The following is a 15,877-nucleotide window of genomic DNA, read 5'->3' on the forward strand; positions in this document are numbered from 1 at the left end:
CAAAGAGGTTATGGTAATCAAAACCATCAACCCAACTCTCGATACAGTTACCATCAAAATCAAAGTTTTGGTGATCAAAGTAACATAGGAAACAATCAACAAAGAAATGTTTCCAATCAAGGCACCGGAGGCAATAGGGGTCAATATAATTCTCATTATGCCCAACATTATAGGCCTCCGGGTTTCCAACAACCCCAACTTCCCCTACCTCAACAACCTCTTCAATTGGAGGCACCTCCCGATCCTTTGTCATTGCTCCAAACTTTTATTACAAATTAAGAGGTTTTTAATAAGAGCCAAGAAGCTTTTATTAAAAGTCAAGAGAATTTTAATAGGAGTCAAGAAGAGGAGAAGAAGCAATTAAAGGCCTACATGAAATTGATGGAAACTCAAATCTCTCAACTTGCTCAATCAAACCCCTCTTATTCTTCCTCCGCCCATGCCCTTCCTAATCAAGTTTTGAATCCTAAGCCCATGTATGCCGTGACAAGTAGGAGTGGAAAGGTGGTGGGGAGCGATCCTTTGGTTGAGAAGAAGTCGCAAGAGGATGTAGAGCTTGAGGATGAGAGTGAGAAAACCAATGAGTATTTGGGAGGTGAGAAAGAAAATGATGTTGTTGAGGAAACAAAGGAGAAAGAGACCACAAAAGAATTAGCTACCCCTTTACCCCTAAATCGCCAACCTAGAGAGGAGAAGCTACCCTTCCCACAACGCTTTGTGAGGTCTAAGCTAGATGCTCAATTTGAGAGATTTTTGGAGGTTATTAAAGGTCTACATGTTCAATTGCCTTTTGTTCAAGCCATGAAAGAGATGCCCCATTATTCCAAATTTTTGAAGGACCTCTTGCATGGTAGGAGAGAGGTAGAGGCCGTTAACCTCACCGCCAATTGTAGTGATATTCTTTCTAGCAAGCTCCCTACAAAGTTGAAGGACCCCGGTAGTTTCAGTATCCCATGTTCCGTTAATGATGTCCATCTTGGGAATGCTTTGTGTGATTTAGGTGCAAGTGTGAGTCTTATACCTTTCTCGATTTACCAAAATCTAGGGGTAGGGAACCTTTCTCCTACAAACATCACTCTACAACTTGCCAATCGTTCTACCAAATTGCCTATAGGGAATGTGGAAGACATCCCTCTTAGAGTTGGAAAGTTCACCTTTTTCATTGGCTTTTAGTGTTGGAAATGGATGAAGATGAGAGAATTCCCATCCTTTTGGGTAAACCTTTCCTTGCTACTTGTAGGGCAATCATCAATGTGAAAGATGGTAAGATGACTTTGAAGGTTGATAGTGAGTCCATTGAGTTTGATTTTAATAATGTCATGAACCAACCTTCTTCATCTAGTGAATGTTATAGAGTTAATGTGATTGATTATTTGATGGAGAAATTTTATCATCCTCATTTGCATGCTACTAATGATCCTCTTGAAAGTGTTTTGTTGAATGATTCTAAGATAGGTGATCATAAAGAAGACATGCAATTCTATGAGGATTTGCTTGAAGAAAGCAAAGAGGAATGCAACAATGCAGGCATGGAAGAAGAGACTCCTTTCACTCATGACCTCTTTTAAGTGGAAGAGAAAGAAGAGGACTCCAAGGGTAAGGGAGCACAAAAGGTAGACTTGAAACCTCTACCTTTGGGCTTGAGGTTGAAGAAGGCTCTTTGCACTGCTCCCATAGTCCAAGGTCCGGATTGGTCTCTACCATTTGAGTTAATGAGCGATGCAAGCAACGAGGCTATCGGATCGGTCCTAGGACAAAGAAAGGATGGGAAACTTCACGTCATACACTATTTGTCCAAGACCCTCAATGATGCTCAATAGAACTATACAACCACCGAGAAGGAGTTCTTGGTGGTTATTCACTCATTTGAGAAATTTAGGACCTACCTCATTGGTTCTAGGACAATAGTGTACACCGATCATTCGGCCCTCAAATATTTGATAAGCAAGAAAGAGGCCAAACCAAGGTTGTTGAGATGGGTTTTGGTCCTTCAAGACTTTGATATGAAATGAGAGATAAGAAGGGAGCCGAAAATGTGGTGGAGAACCACCTTTCTAGGTTGGGTGGTGGAAGAATACATGAAGATGGTTTCCCAATTGAGGATGCCTTAATGGATGATGTTTTACATGCTCTTGAGGAAAAATCGGAGCCTTGGTATGTGGATATTGTGAATTACTTGTCTTGTAGTGCCATCCTCCGGATTTCATTCCTCAACAACGTCGAAAATTCAAGCATGAAGCAAAAAGATATATATGAGATGACCCCATTTTGTTGAAAAGAGGGGTTGATGGTCTATTGAGAAGATGTGTCCCCAATGATGAGTTTCAAAGAGTTCTCTGTATGTGCCACTCCTCACCTTGTGGTGGTCACATGAGTGCCCAAAAGACCGCCTCTAAGGTCTTACAATGCATGCTCTTTTGGCCCTCTTTGTTCAAAGATGCTTGGCAATTTGTTAAAACTTGTGATAGGTGCCAAAGAACGGGGAACATCTCTAGGAAGGATGAAATGCCTCAAAACCCCATCCTCGAGCTTGAAGTTTTTGATGTTTGGGCAATAGATTTCATGGGTCCTTTAATTTGTTCTCATGGGAACAAATACATCTTGGTGACCGTCGATTATGTCTCCAAATGGGCGAAGGCCATGGATTCTCCTACAAATGACTCCAAGGTGGTTGTGAACTTATTCAAGAAGGTGATCTTTCCGAGATTGGTGTCCCTAAGGCGATCATTAGCGATGGAGGGTCACATTTCAAGCATCAAACTTTCACTAGACTTCTCGATAAGTATGGTGTATCTCACAAGCAAGGGCTTGCTTACCACCCCCAAACAAGTGGTCAAGCGGAGATAACCAATAGGGCGCTTAAGGTCATTCTAGAGAAAACGGTGGCAAGGACAAGGAAGGATTGGTCCACCAAGATTATTTACTCTTTGTGGGCTTATAGGACCGCTTTCAAGACTCCAATAGGGACTACTCCCTATAAGCTTGTGTCGGGTTTCGTAGTGTCCGACACTACGTGGAATGAAACCCTCTCAAAATCCGCACACAAATTAAATTAACTAAACATGCATGCATATTAATTAACAATCACATAATTAATTAACAAAAGAGAGAGAAAGAAGAAAAGACGATCATACCCTTGATGCGTGCTTCGCTCTTTCTTAGAGCTCGTACTTGAAAGCGTAGGGCTTCGCAAATGCGCAAGCCTCCAACGGCTCTCACCCTCGAGACCCGACCCGAACGGCCCCTACCCCGAAGCTTAGTCGGGGCTAGACCAAAATAACTTAGAGTATTAGAACAAAAGTGTGCTCGCTTGTGGAGATCCTTTCAAGTTCACAACTCAAGTGCCCTTTCCCAATTCCAAATGATTGGTATTTATAGGGAAAGGAGCCCTTAAATTCCAATCTCCCATCAATGTGGGAGAGTTGGTAAAAAGGCATTTATTCAGTTTAATTTAATTCAAAAATCAAATTAAAATGAAAATGAATCAACAAACAACAAGTGTCAAATGGAGAGCAAGGGGTTAGGTGAGGACCACAAGGGGGGAACCATCCACCCCTTGCTCCCCAAGCAATCCCTCAGCAAACCAAGCCAACAAGCATGTGCTGGTGGCCTGCCTTGGTAGCCAAGGCAGCCTTGCTGGCGCCTAGCGTCATGGCTGGACCTGCCAGCCAGCCCGCATATTCCCACGCATAGCCAGCAGGCCACGCACGCAATGCGGGCTACTACTGCGTTGGTTATGCTAGGCAGCGCCTAGCTACTGCGATGCTTGTGTTAGGCTACGCCCAGCAAGCTGCTACGACCATGCGTGAGGCTCAGCGAGCATATGTTTGCTGCTGGCCTTGCGATGGTGCGGGGCTAGCTGCTAGCTTGCCTAGAAAGTGCAACCAGCCATGCTCGCCTTGCGATGCGCGTAAGGCATGCTTGGCTAGCATGCTCGACCATGCTAGGCATGCTGAGTTTGGGGCTGAGCATTGCCTTGCGACAGTGGCCCTTAGCTAGCCATGCTAGCCATATTGCCCTTGGCCCTCGTATTGCTCGGGGCATTCCGAGGCTAGGGGTACATTTGTAACTTGTTGTTTGCTTGATTTCTCGTCTCGTCGATTCCTAAATTCGACTCGAATTACGACGCTCGGTTCCAATGCTCTAAGCTCGGAATCCGACGTCTATGTCCGTAATACTCTAATGACTCATTTAATCCTTCGGATTAATTCGTCATTTCGGTTTGGTTACTCGATTGGGTGTGATCCGAAGGGTTCAGTCAAGATTAAGCTGTAATATTAATTATCCATTAATATTACTGATCGGAAGCGGCCTCCAGCTAGGCATTCCGATCACTTGACCTCACTAAATAATTAGCTTTCTAATAATTCCGAATCCTCTATCGGAATAATACACTTGTTCGAAGGAAACCATTCCTTTTAGCTTGTTTATGGGAAGAATTGTCATTTGCCCGTGGAAATGGAGCATCAAACACATTGGGCAATCAAGCAAGTCAACTTTGATCTCCATAGTGCGGGTGAGCAAAGGCTTCCAGAGCTCCATGAGTTGGAGGAGTTGAGGATGAATGCTTATGATAGTGCAAGCATATACAAAGCAAGGACCAAGGCTTGGCACAATGCCCAAATTGTCAAGAAGGAATTCGTCAAAGGGAAAAAGGTTCTCCTCTACAACTCTCACTTGAAGCTTTTTCCAGGCAAGTTAAGATCAAGATGGAGTGGGCCGTTCGTCATTACTAAAGTGTTTCCCTATGGTGCTTTTGAGATTTCTAATGAAAAGTATCCCCCATTCAAAGTGAATGGTCACCGTCTCAAACCCTACTATAAAGGGCATCCCATTGATGAGCCGGTCACCTATTCACTCATTGACGTGCATCGTGTGTATGAGCCTCCTTGATCTCATTCAAGGGGCGTCGAGCTAACGACGTAAACCAAAAGCGCTTCTGGGAGGCAACCTGCCTTTCTAACCCTCTATTCTCTTTTCTTTTCTTTTCTTTCATTTAATGTGTTTGTCTTATTTTTGTTGTTTTTCTTGATAGGTGTTGGGTTATTAGATTGGTTTGGAGAATCTTTGATGATTTGTAGTGCATCAACATGATATGAGGTGCTTATCCTTGAAGGAAAGAGAAAAGAAGCTCAAGAAGTCAAAAAAAGGGATTGAAATCCCAATGCGCAGGCGCGCGGGCCTGTGAGATGGCGCGCACAGAGATTGTACAAAAAGAAATCGGAGGCAAATTGTTTGCGCACCTTGTGCGCGGGCGCGCATGAGAGGTGAGTGGGCGCGCAGACCCTATGTGCGGGTGCACACAGGGTGAACTCCAAAATCAACAATTCGAGGCAGAATATTCGTGCGGTCAGTGCGCGAATTGGATGCGAGTGCGTGATGTCATGCGCGGGCGCGCAGCTGCGGGATTCCGGTTTTAATCCTCTTCTTCTCCCCGATTTTCTTTTCATTTCACTCTTTCCCCAAATTTTCTCTTTCTCTCTCCTCACAAACTCTAACCCTAACTTCTCTAATTCCTCAAATCTTCACCATAATCCATCATTTCCTTTGATTTTTCATCAAACCCATCTCCTTCTCCACCCATTTTATCAAAAAATCATACTTTCTCACTCCAAAAAACCCTAAAATCCACCATTGTTGCGTACTTGGAGCTTGGTTGAAGGAGGCGTTCTTGGGTCATTTTGGAGTGATTAAGCATCTTTTTTATGGTATAATTCTCTACTTTGCTATTTTATTACTCCATTTCACATGTTTATGCAAAGTATTTGGATTATTGAGCATGTTTGGCTTATAGTATGAATTTTGGGTGAATTTGGTATTCTTTATTGAAAATTGTGTGTTGTTGGAGTGATATTTGTGGAATAGTTGTTGTTACTAACCCCATTTTTCATATTGTTGAGATTGTTCTTAGTGTTGTTGTTTTTATTGGAATTTGGATTGGTTTGGAAGTTTGTGTTCAACATTTGGGATTGGCTTTGTGTGATATCATTTGGTGGTTGTGTTCAAGCTAGTGTGAAAAATGAATTTGTTAAGGAAGAGGAAGAGTAGAAAGGAGCCACGGTTGGAAATCAATGAGCCACAAACACAAGCTCATCCTCAACCTCAACAACAAACACAAACCCCCACCCTCCCCACCTTGAAATTTATCAACAAAAACCATACCTCCGTCTATAAAGAACTCATAAAACGCAAACTCAACCCCACAAGGCACTACTATGAAAGAGATATGGTGCAGTTAGGGATAGATGAAGACCTTAGGTTGCTCATAAGTAACCTAGGGATGGGTAAGTTTATACAGCATCACTAGTGCACCTACCGTGAGCCCACATATGAGTTCCTTGCATCCTTTGAGGCCGAACCCTGCGGAAACAATGACTTCAATATTTCCTTTCAACTTTTAACAAGCCACAAAACATGAAGCTCTGGGAACTCAATGTCCTTTTGGACTTTAATCCCGACGCTGATCTCCTTGCTCTATTCCCTCAACTTTTCCCCGAGTATAATGCATTCCGTTGGTGGCAAACCATTTCGGGTTATCAAGAGTTTAGTACAAGATACTCGGTGGCAAGCCAAATCATCCACCCAGTTCTCCGCATCCTTCACCGCCTTTTGGGATATGCGGTGTTTAGCAAGCAAGACTTGGGAAAGCTTTCACAGGAGGAGATTTTCACTCTTTGGATCGCAACTAGGGAGGAGTTGAGTAGGCGGCTCAACATGGGAGTTTGGTTTGTAACATGTTGTAAAGCGATCAAAAGTGGCAACAAGACGGGTGAGATCTCTTTGGGGGGAATGATCACGAGATTGGCTAGTAAGCTTAGGTTGGACCACCTCTTCCCCGCTTGCACTCAAGTGGGCATCGACAAGGATCTTTTTCTCACCATTGGCCAAATGAGGAGGTTGGGTTTTCTTCAACCAACCGCCGATGTTAGCAACTACTATGATTGGCAAGTTGGTCGTGAGCGCTATTGTATCTTACCATGCCCTGGCCAGACTTCCATTCAGAGGCAAGCTAGGAATGTTTGGAATGTGCCTTCTGATGATGGAGCATTGCCTAATGATATGGGTTGTGGGCAAGGGTTAGTGGTAGAAGAAGAAGATGAAGTGGAACAACAACAACAACAACAACAACATCAACAAGGCATGAGTGGCCTTGAACTACAAATGATGAACATGCAACTAGTCATGCAAGGTTTGTTCGAAAACCAACAAGGTATGTTCCTCCAAACTCAAGCCCTTTACAATGCAGCCGTGGAAAAGGGTGACCTCACAGTCAACTACCCTTATTGGTGACAGGATAAAGTCATATCTCCTAATCAAGCCTAGGGTATAGGTTCACTAATAAATAATATTCCAGGGTTAAACACAACAATCAATTATCAATACATCAAGTAATCAGATCATAAAGGGCTTTCGCTACGTATTACAATCACATAATTAATCTACCGGTATTAAATCGCATCTCTCGAATCTTGACTTAACCATTTATAAATTAACCTGCCTATGAAACTAAGCCTAGACATCAATTCTCATCTCTCGAATCTCGAATCAATATTGCATAACTCATATAATTAAACCAGGCCTAATCTAATTGCATATCATTAAATCAATCAATAGGAAATCAACCAAAGCATTGAAAATCGACAATAATAAATCAGCTACCCCTTCATATTATATACGGATCCCCACAACCCTAGAAATAAAACTACTCACACATTTTTAAATCTAAACTAAGAAAAACAAATAAACAAGACATGATTAATCAAAACAATTAAATTACTGAAGATAAAAGGAAAAGGAATTGTTACCAAAAGAAACGGAAAAATAGAATTGTATAAACCAAAAGTGTTGAGAGAACAATAGTATTAACCAAAAGCTTAAAACTAAAATCTGGAAATTAACTAATGAAAGACTAAAAGGAATGGTGTCCTTCCAACAAGTGTATTATTCCGGTAGAGGGTTCAGAATTATTACAAAGGTAATTCTTCAGTAAGGTCAAATGATCGGAATGCCTAGGTGGAGGCCGCTTCCGATCAGTAATATCAAGGTACAATTGATATTACAGCTTAATCTTAACTGAACCCTTCGGGTCGAACCCAATCGAATCTCCGATCCGAGACGTCGACTTAATCCGAAAGGATTTAATGAGTCGACAAAGTTTTACGAATACAGACGTCGGAAGTCGAGCCTAGGGCGTCAAGACCGAGCGTCGCAAAATCACAATCGACAAGTATGAGCGTAGCCATAGCTAGGCTAGGCTAGCTCATCATAGTCACTAGGCGCGCCATGGCAGCCCTAGCATGATGCTAGGCACCATGGCTGGCTATCGCTAACACCAAGCGCGCCAGCACAGCCCTAGCATCATGCCTAGGCGCTGTCGCAGCCCTAGCATGATGCTAGGCACCATCGCAAGCCAGCAGCCCATCGCAGGGCCTGTACGCATCACTAGGCGCACCATGCGTGGCCTAGGATGGCTGGGCGCCATCGCAACCCAGGCAACATCCCTAGGCGCACCATGCGTGCCCTAGGATGGCCTGATGCCATAGCAGCCCTAGCATAGTGCTGGGCACATGGCAGGACCACACGCACCAAGCATAGCTAGTGCTAGGCACTGGCGCATGCGTGGTGCGTGGTGCCTGGGCGAGGCATGTGCGTGCATAGTGCGCAGTGCCGAGGCTGATGCGTGAGGGAGTGCGAGAGTGTGTGCGAGGGGCTGGCAAGCTAGCAAGCAACGTCAAGCCAAGCATGCGTGGCTCGCTAGCAGCACGCATGCTAGGCACTGTGTGCGAGAGAGATGCGTGGTGCGCATGGTGTGGGAGTGCGGTGCGTGGCAATAGGCCAGCATGCGTGGCTCGCTAGCAGCACGCATGCTGGGCCATGCGAGTAGCGAGGATGCGAGGGATGCTGGCAGCAGCGCCAGCACGCACCAGCGCCAGCGCCAGCACGCACCAGCGAGCATCAGCGATGCTGCTGGGCTTGTGCTAGCATGCTAGGCTAGCTGACACAGCCAGCTGGCACGCTAGCTGGCAGCTGGGCAGCATGCTAGGGTGAGGCGGTTTATGAGGAGAGTGGGGACCAAGGCTTTGGGAAAGCCTTGGGGAGCAAGGCATTGGTCCCCCCACCTCTCCATGGTCCTCACCTAACACTCTCTCCCTCCTTGACACTTGTCAAATTGTGATTGCATTTGTTTATTGATTTAATTTTAGAAATAAATTAATTGACAAATAAAACATTCTCCCACATTGGTTGGGGAATGAAAATCAAGGGATCATTTCCCTATAAATACCAAGCTTGGTATTGGGATTTGATACAACCTTGAGTGGAATTAAAAAGGCAACTCTAGAAAAGAGTAAACCTTTGATTCGTAAAACTCATAGTTATTTTGTCCGGGTCTTGACTAACCTTCAAGACTTAGGACGCTCGGGTCGGGTCGAGGGTACGATCCGTCGGAGATCTCGTCTTTTCGGGATTTTGAAGTAAGAGCTCTTTAGGAGCGAAGCACGCGTCAAAGGTATAATTCTTGTCCTTAATCTTGTTTGATTAAGTTAATTATGCTTGTTTAACTGCTTTAATTAAGGGGCGGGTCTTGGTGGGTTTCCTTCCGCGTAGTGTCGGGTCACTACGAAACCCTACAGCGGTATCGGAGCCACGCTCCTTTTAATTTTTGCAATTATTATTTAATTGAGGTGTTTTAAAGAATTTATTTTGTGGTTCATGTTCATCTAATTAGATTAGATGCTTGTTTTAATTAATTTTTAAAACTCGATTTTATTATCGATTTGGCTGTCGAACCCAGATTTTGGCTCAAAAATAGTGATTTTTGGGTGGAATCGACATTCTGGAACTGTTTCAATCCATTCAGGGTTGTCCAGAAGCCAAATTCGAACCAGAAACCCACTTTTCTGGGGTTTTTCGTTTTTCAACGAAAGTTTTAATTCTTTTTAAGCCTTGGTTAATGCAAGCATTACAAGGTTAGATTAAATGCACATTTGCATCACTAATCTACTGGTTTTAAAATATCCTTGAGCATAATAATGGAGTGTTTATTAGTGCTTAAGTTGATATACCAAGTAATCACATAAACTTGTTTTTCACAATTTTGCAAATAAATTGCAATAAGGTGTGAAAAACTTGTTGTGATTTTGTATTTTGAGTTCCCAAGTAATGTTCAAGTTCTAATCTTTAAGTGTTTAAATGATTGGAACCCTAACCCTAAATTCCATGTTGAACAAAGTTTGGATTTTTTCATATTTTGGTTGATTAAAATCCATTATGTTCAATTACTTGTGAGTAAAATTTGATTAATCTTCATATTGGAATATGTAATCTTGGTATTTTACACAAGTATGCAAGTTGGAAAATTTTATCATTGGATGATTAATTAATTTTTCCAACTCCCCTTTTGTCAAATCCATTATTAATTTGCATATTGGCAAGATTAATTTTGGACATAGCTCATTTTATTTTAAGCATAAAGGTTGACCTAATTTTGTTCAAAATTGAAATTTTGGATAAATTTGGGCTTGTGCACCAATTAAAATAAATTGTTTAAGTTAGACTTAACATTTGTTTTATTTTATTTTTCCCTCAAAATTAATTCTAAAATTTGATTTAGAATTGATTATTGTCGCACACAAATCGGCATTAAATTCCGAGTTAAATGCACGCAAAATGATGCAAAACCGCAAGCGACACCAAGGCTAGCCGGGCTGCCTAGCAGCCCACGTGTAGGCTGCCTGTGGTGCGCATATGGCTGTGCATCGCTTGGTGCGTAGCTGTGTGGCGTGGAGGGGCTATTGTGTGGTGTATGTGCTGGCGCGCAGGGGCCTTAGGCTGCTGGTATGCTTGTGCGGCTGCTGGGCAGCGAGGCAGCAAGCCCCGTCCAGCCAGCCCCTGATGCTTGTGCCAGCAAGCTGCTAGCATGCGTAGCATGCTGCTGGTGCTAGCATGCTAGGCAAGCTGTGCTAGGCGCACCTGCTAGCTGCCAGCACCACGCACCATGGCGCAGGGGCCATGGGCTGCCTAGCAGCCATGGTGCGCCAAGCATCATTGGATGATGCTCTTCTTGCTTAAGGTTGAGCTATGATTTTGCGATTTTTCCCGTATCAATAATTTTAATTAATTATTTTAACGAGGCTAAAAACCTCGATTTTCGATTTTGCAAAATTTTGACAAATTATGGGTTAAGCCGACTTAATTAATCGGATTAATTAAGTACGGATGCGGAATTTAGTGGGAGCTTAATTGAATGCGTTGGCATTTTGCGTTTAGAAATAATGGATTAAACCACTTTGACTAGTTTTAATTAGGGGCGTTAATTGGATTAACGACCTAAGTTAGTTACTAGTTTTGCGTGTTTAATCATGTATTTCGTAAAATTGCATGGGCCGTTCACAAATAGTGAACGGGTGAATGAAGAATTGTTTCAAAACAGGTTGTTTGAAAATGGCAACTAGTGGGGCCCGACTAGGATAGAAAATACGGACTGCGTTCCGTTATGTATTTTTGTATATCTAAATACGGTCTGCGAACCGTTAAGTATTTTTGTACTATTTAGATTAATCTTAGTCGTTCTAGCTAGCTTCTTTTATTTCATTCTGGCCAAGAAGTCTCAAGACGGAGTTTCGAGGAAGACGAGCCAAGATGAAGACCCATGGAAATTGAAGATTTCAAGGGGTCATGCTAGTTGCCAAATGCATCTATTTTATGCCTTATATATTGTTATTATATATATGTTTGCTAGATGCATGTCTAGGATTTCTATGATGTTGCGATGATTAGTTAAGTTCACTTAAATCAACCAACATAGAAACCCTAGGTCCCTTAATAATATTGAGCTAAAATTTGTCATTCCAAGGACAACACTTACCGAACTAATGCGCGTACGTGATGGATTACGCCAAAGCGAGGCATCACTACTTCCCTAGGAACGTAAGGTATACTAGGTATACAAGTTATCTTGGTTAAGCTCAACGATATCAGTAAGGAGTCCTTAGATGTCGTGGCAAAAGAGAAAAAATGTCAAGTATGCATTGGAACGACATTTTATCAAACCGAGAGTAGCTTGGAGCTATTAGCAATTGAATTGCTTACCTTAAGATATTTAATGGTTAAGACAAGCCAAAGCATGCTTATCCATTTCTTGATCTTTGGGATCTCGGAATCATTTTATTCTCGCCCATAAGGGACAATCTTAAAATGCGTGGATAAAATGTTCAATAAGTATGAATAAATGCATGAACGCTTTAAATTTCAACTTATTGATGTATGAATGGTTTTTCACTTCAAATTCTTTCAATTGTAGAAATCATGTCTGCAAGTAACTCAAACAACAACCATGTGTGCCCGGAACTCCCCGATAAGTTAGCTATTAAGCTTAACTTAACAAACCTTGATGAATGGGAAGAAGAACTCAGGAAAACTCTCCGGAGTTGTTCCAAGGAGTATGTTCTGGATACTTCCCTCCCAACTCTCTGTTCCAAGACCCTCTTAAGTGACAAAACTTATTGTGCATGGTCAAAAGACTGCAAATTAGTGTCACAACTCATGGCTAACTCCATCCCGGAATAATGGAAAGAAAAACTTCCATTTTCCTTCCCAGATTTGTTCCTTGGAGGACTAAGGGATGTTGTCGGTGTAAGATTCTCTAAGAGTTTCAACGACAACAATGATGGACTCTTGTTTGAAGTGACTAGGTCACTTACGGACATGAATGTAAAGCCGTCGGATCAAGGTTGTCTTGCGAAAGAGAGGTACCATCTTTGGTCTACGGTCTGCAACACTAAGTTGAGACCGGGTATGCCCCTCCGACCCCATGTGGCAAGAATGACTAAGCTCTTCAAGCACATGGAACTCCTCGGAATTCCACTAGAAGATGGAATGGTCGGTCATATTTTGCTCACTTCACTCCACTCAGGATATGATGCATTAAAGGCATATATTTCTGATTCAAAGGAGACACATTCCTTAAAGAATGTGGTGGAGCTTCTGCACCGGGCCAACTCATTTGGGGCAACCAAAAGACCATCAAGAAGGAGGGATCTCAAGAATAAGGCTAAGACGTGTTGCTTCTACTGTGGCGGGCAAGGCCACTTCAAGAGAGAATGCAAGCTCTTTCTTGAGGAGGAGGAGAGGAATGGAGCATCCGCCTCAGGTATCTTCCTTAACACTTGTGGATTAAGCTTATCATAAGGTATTGGATACCAAGTATGACTCACTTGATGTTGCCTTTTCAGGGACCAAGTGAGAAGCTTATCAAGTGTTGGTGCATGGACAAAAGACGACGAAGATGGTTTTTCGGTCGTGCTTGCATGCACTATTTTGTCTATGACATGTAATTAAAACTATTTCTAGTTTTATCATGCTTTGAACATATTATGATCCATGGTGTTGGACACCTAGGAATTTCAAATGTAAGACTTTTGACAATAGTTCTTTCAAGTTTACAAATTTATGTTCAATTGCATGTTTTACATATGACAAAAGTTGATACCACTAAGCTAAGACCATCGAGTCGAATCAAACCTACTTGTGGCATTGTCGTCTTGGCCACATTAACATCAAACGCATCAAGAAACTTCTTCAAGAAGGTGTTCTTGACTCATTCGACTTAGAGTCGTTTGAAAATTGCGAAGGATGCTTATTAGGCAAGATGATCAAACAACCATTCTCCAAGTTGGGAGAAAGGGCAAGTGACTTATTAGGTCTAATACACACGGATGTATGTGGACCTATGAGCACACCCGCAAGGCAAGGTTACCGATATTTCATCACCTTCACCGACGATTATAGTAGATATGGCTATATCTACTTAATGTCGAATAAATCTGAATCCTTTGAAAAGTTCAAAGAATTTCAGAAAGAGGTTGAAAATCAACTTGGCAAGAAAATTAAAGCACTTCGATCGGATCGAGGTGGCGAATATTTGAGCCATGAATTCGACGATCACTTGAAAGAATGTGGCATTCTTTCAGAGTTGACACCTCCTGGAACTCCTCAATGGAACGGAGTGTCCGAACGGAGGAATCGGACTTTGTTAGACAGGGTTCGGTCAATGATGGGTCTTAGTGAACTCCCTATCTTGTTTTGGGGACATGCGCTACAAACAGCAGCACTAACACTGAATAGAGCTCCGTCAAAAGCTGTTGAAAAGACTCCATATGAATTATGGACTAAAAAACCTCCTAGGTTGTCTTTTCTCAAGATTTGGGGATGCGAAGCATATGTCAAGCAATTAATTTCGGACAAACTTCACCCCAAATCGGATAAGTGTTTCTTTGTGGGATATCCAAAAGAAACCAGAGGGTATTACTTCTACAATAAATCCGAGAACAAAGTATTTGTTGCTCGTGATGGTGTCTTTTTGGAGAAGGATCACCTTTCCAAAATGACAAGTGGGAGGAAAATCGAACTCGATGAAGTTCGAGAGGACGAGCAACAATGTCAACCTGACAAAACTGACAATCTAGATACTTTGGAAGCATCTGAGAAGATTGGTCAGAGTCAAACAGACAATGTAAATGCTCAACCGATTACCCTACGTAGGTCGCAACGGCAAAGATCTCAACCAGACAGATACCTCGGTATTGTCTTAACTGATGATCAGGACATCCTAGTTATGGATGGTGATGAGCCGGCGACATACAAGCAAGCTATGACGAGCCCCGACTCTGCAAAATGGCAAGAGGCCATGAAATCCGAGATGGACTCCATGTCTGAAAATCAAGTCTGGGACTTGGTGAATTTGCCCGAGGGTTATACACCCATTGGATGCAAATGGATCTTCAAAGTGAAGACAGACAAAGATGGAAATGTATCGGTATACAAAGCTAGACTGGTGGCAAAAGGTTATAGACAAGTCCACGGGATTGACTATGACGAAACTTTTTCACCAGTTGCAATGCTAAAGTCCGTCCGGATTATCCTAGCGATTGCTGCATATTACGATTACGAAATATGGCAAATGGATGTCAAAACCGCCTTCCTTAATGGGATTTTGGAAGAAACTGTGTATATGACACAGACAGAGGGTTTTGTCGATCCAGGCAACGCTGGAAAGGTTTGCAAGCTGAAGAAGTCCATTTATGGACTAAAGCAAGCCAGCAGGAGTTGGAATCTGCGATTTGATGAAGCCATCAGCAAGTTTGGTTTTATCAAGAATCCAGATGAGTCTAGTGTATACAAGAAGGTCAGTGGGAGTGATATTGCATTCCTAGTCCTGTATGTCGATGACATACTGCTCATTGGAAACAACACAACATTATTGGAGTCCGTAAAGGGCTGGTTGGGAAAGTGTTTTTCAATGAAGGACTTAGGAGAGGCACAGTACATATTGGGCATCAAGATCTACAGGGATAGATCTAAGAGGATGATTGGATTAAGCCAGAGTACTTACATTGATAAGGTACTGGCTCGATTCAACATGGAAAATGCCATGGCATAACTCTCAGCAAGAAACAGTGTCCACAGACACCTGTTGAGCGAGAAAGAATGAATCAGATCCCATATGCTTCGCTAATCGGATCGATCATGTATGCCATGATATGTACAATGCCGGATGTATCGTATGCCCTGAGTGCAACGAGTCGATACCAATCGAACCCAGGAGAGGCGCATTGGACTGCGGCCAAGAATATCCTTAAGTACCTGAAAAGGAACAAAGATAAATTCCTGGTGTATGGAGGCCACAAAGAACTGGTTGTTGAAGATTACACCGACGCTAGCTTCCAGACTGACAGAGACGACTTCAAGTCACAGTCGGGATATGTATTCTGTCTGAATGGAGGAGCGTTCAGCTGGAAGAGTGCCAAGCAGAGCACCACTGCAGACTCTACAACTGAAGCCGAGTACTTGGCCGCTTCGGAAGCTGCCAAGGAAGCTG

At 42.8% G+C, this 15,877-nt stretch overlaps 2 protein-coding genes across 2 annotated transcripts; both read left to right on the forward strand.

The window, feature by feature from the left end:
• The first annotated feature begins 372 nt into the window (after positions 1-372).
• On the forward strand, positions 373-1,173 carry LOC110735588. Its single transcript, XM_021915780.1, has one exon. It carries the CDS (start codon positions 373-375, stop codon positions 1,171-1,173), a length of 801 nt encoding a protein of 266 aa, XP_021771472.1.
• A 3,285-nt stretch (positions 1,174-4,458) lies between these two features.
• LOC110735596 lies at positions 4,459-4,893 on the forward strand. The gene has a single exon (XM_021915787.1). The coding sequence runs from the start codon at positions 4,459-4,461 to the stop codon at positions 4,891-4,893; it is 435 nt and encodes a 144-aa protein (XP_021771479.1).
• Positions 4,894-15,877: the final 10,984 nt, after the last annotated feature.

This window comes from Chenopodium quinoa, unplaced genomic scaffold (assembly GCF_001683475.1).
Source record: "Chenopodium quinoa cultivar QQ74 unplaced genomic scaffold, ASM168347v1, whole genome shotgun sequence".
Lineage (NCBI taxonomy): Eukaryota > Viridiplantae > Streptophyta > Magnoliopsida > Caryophyllales > Amaranthaceae > Chenopodium > Chenopodium quinoa.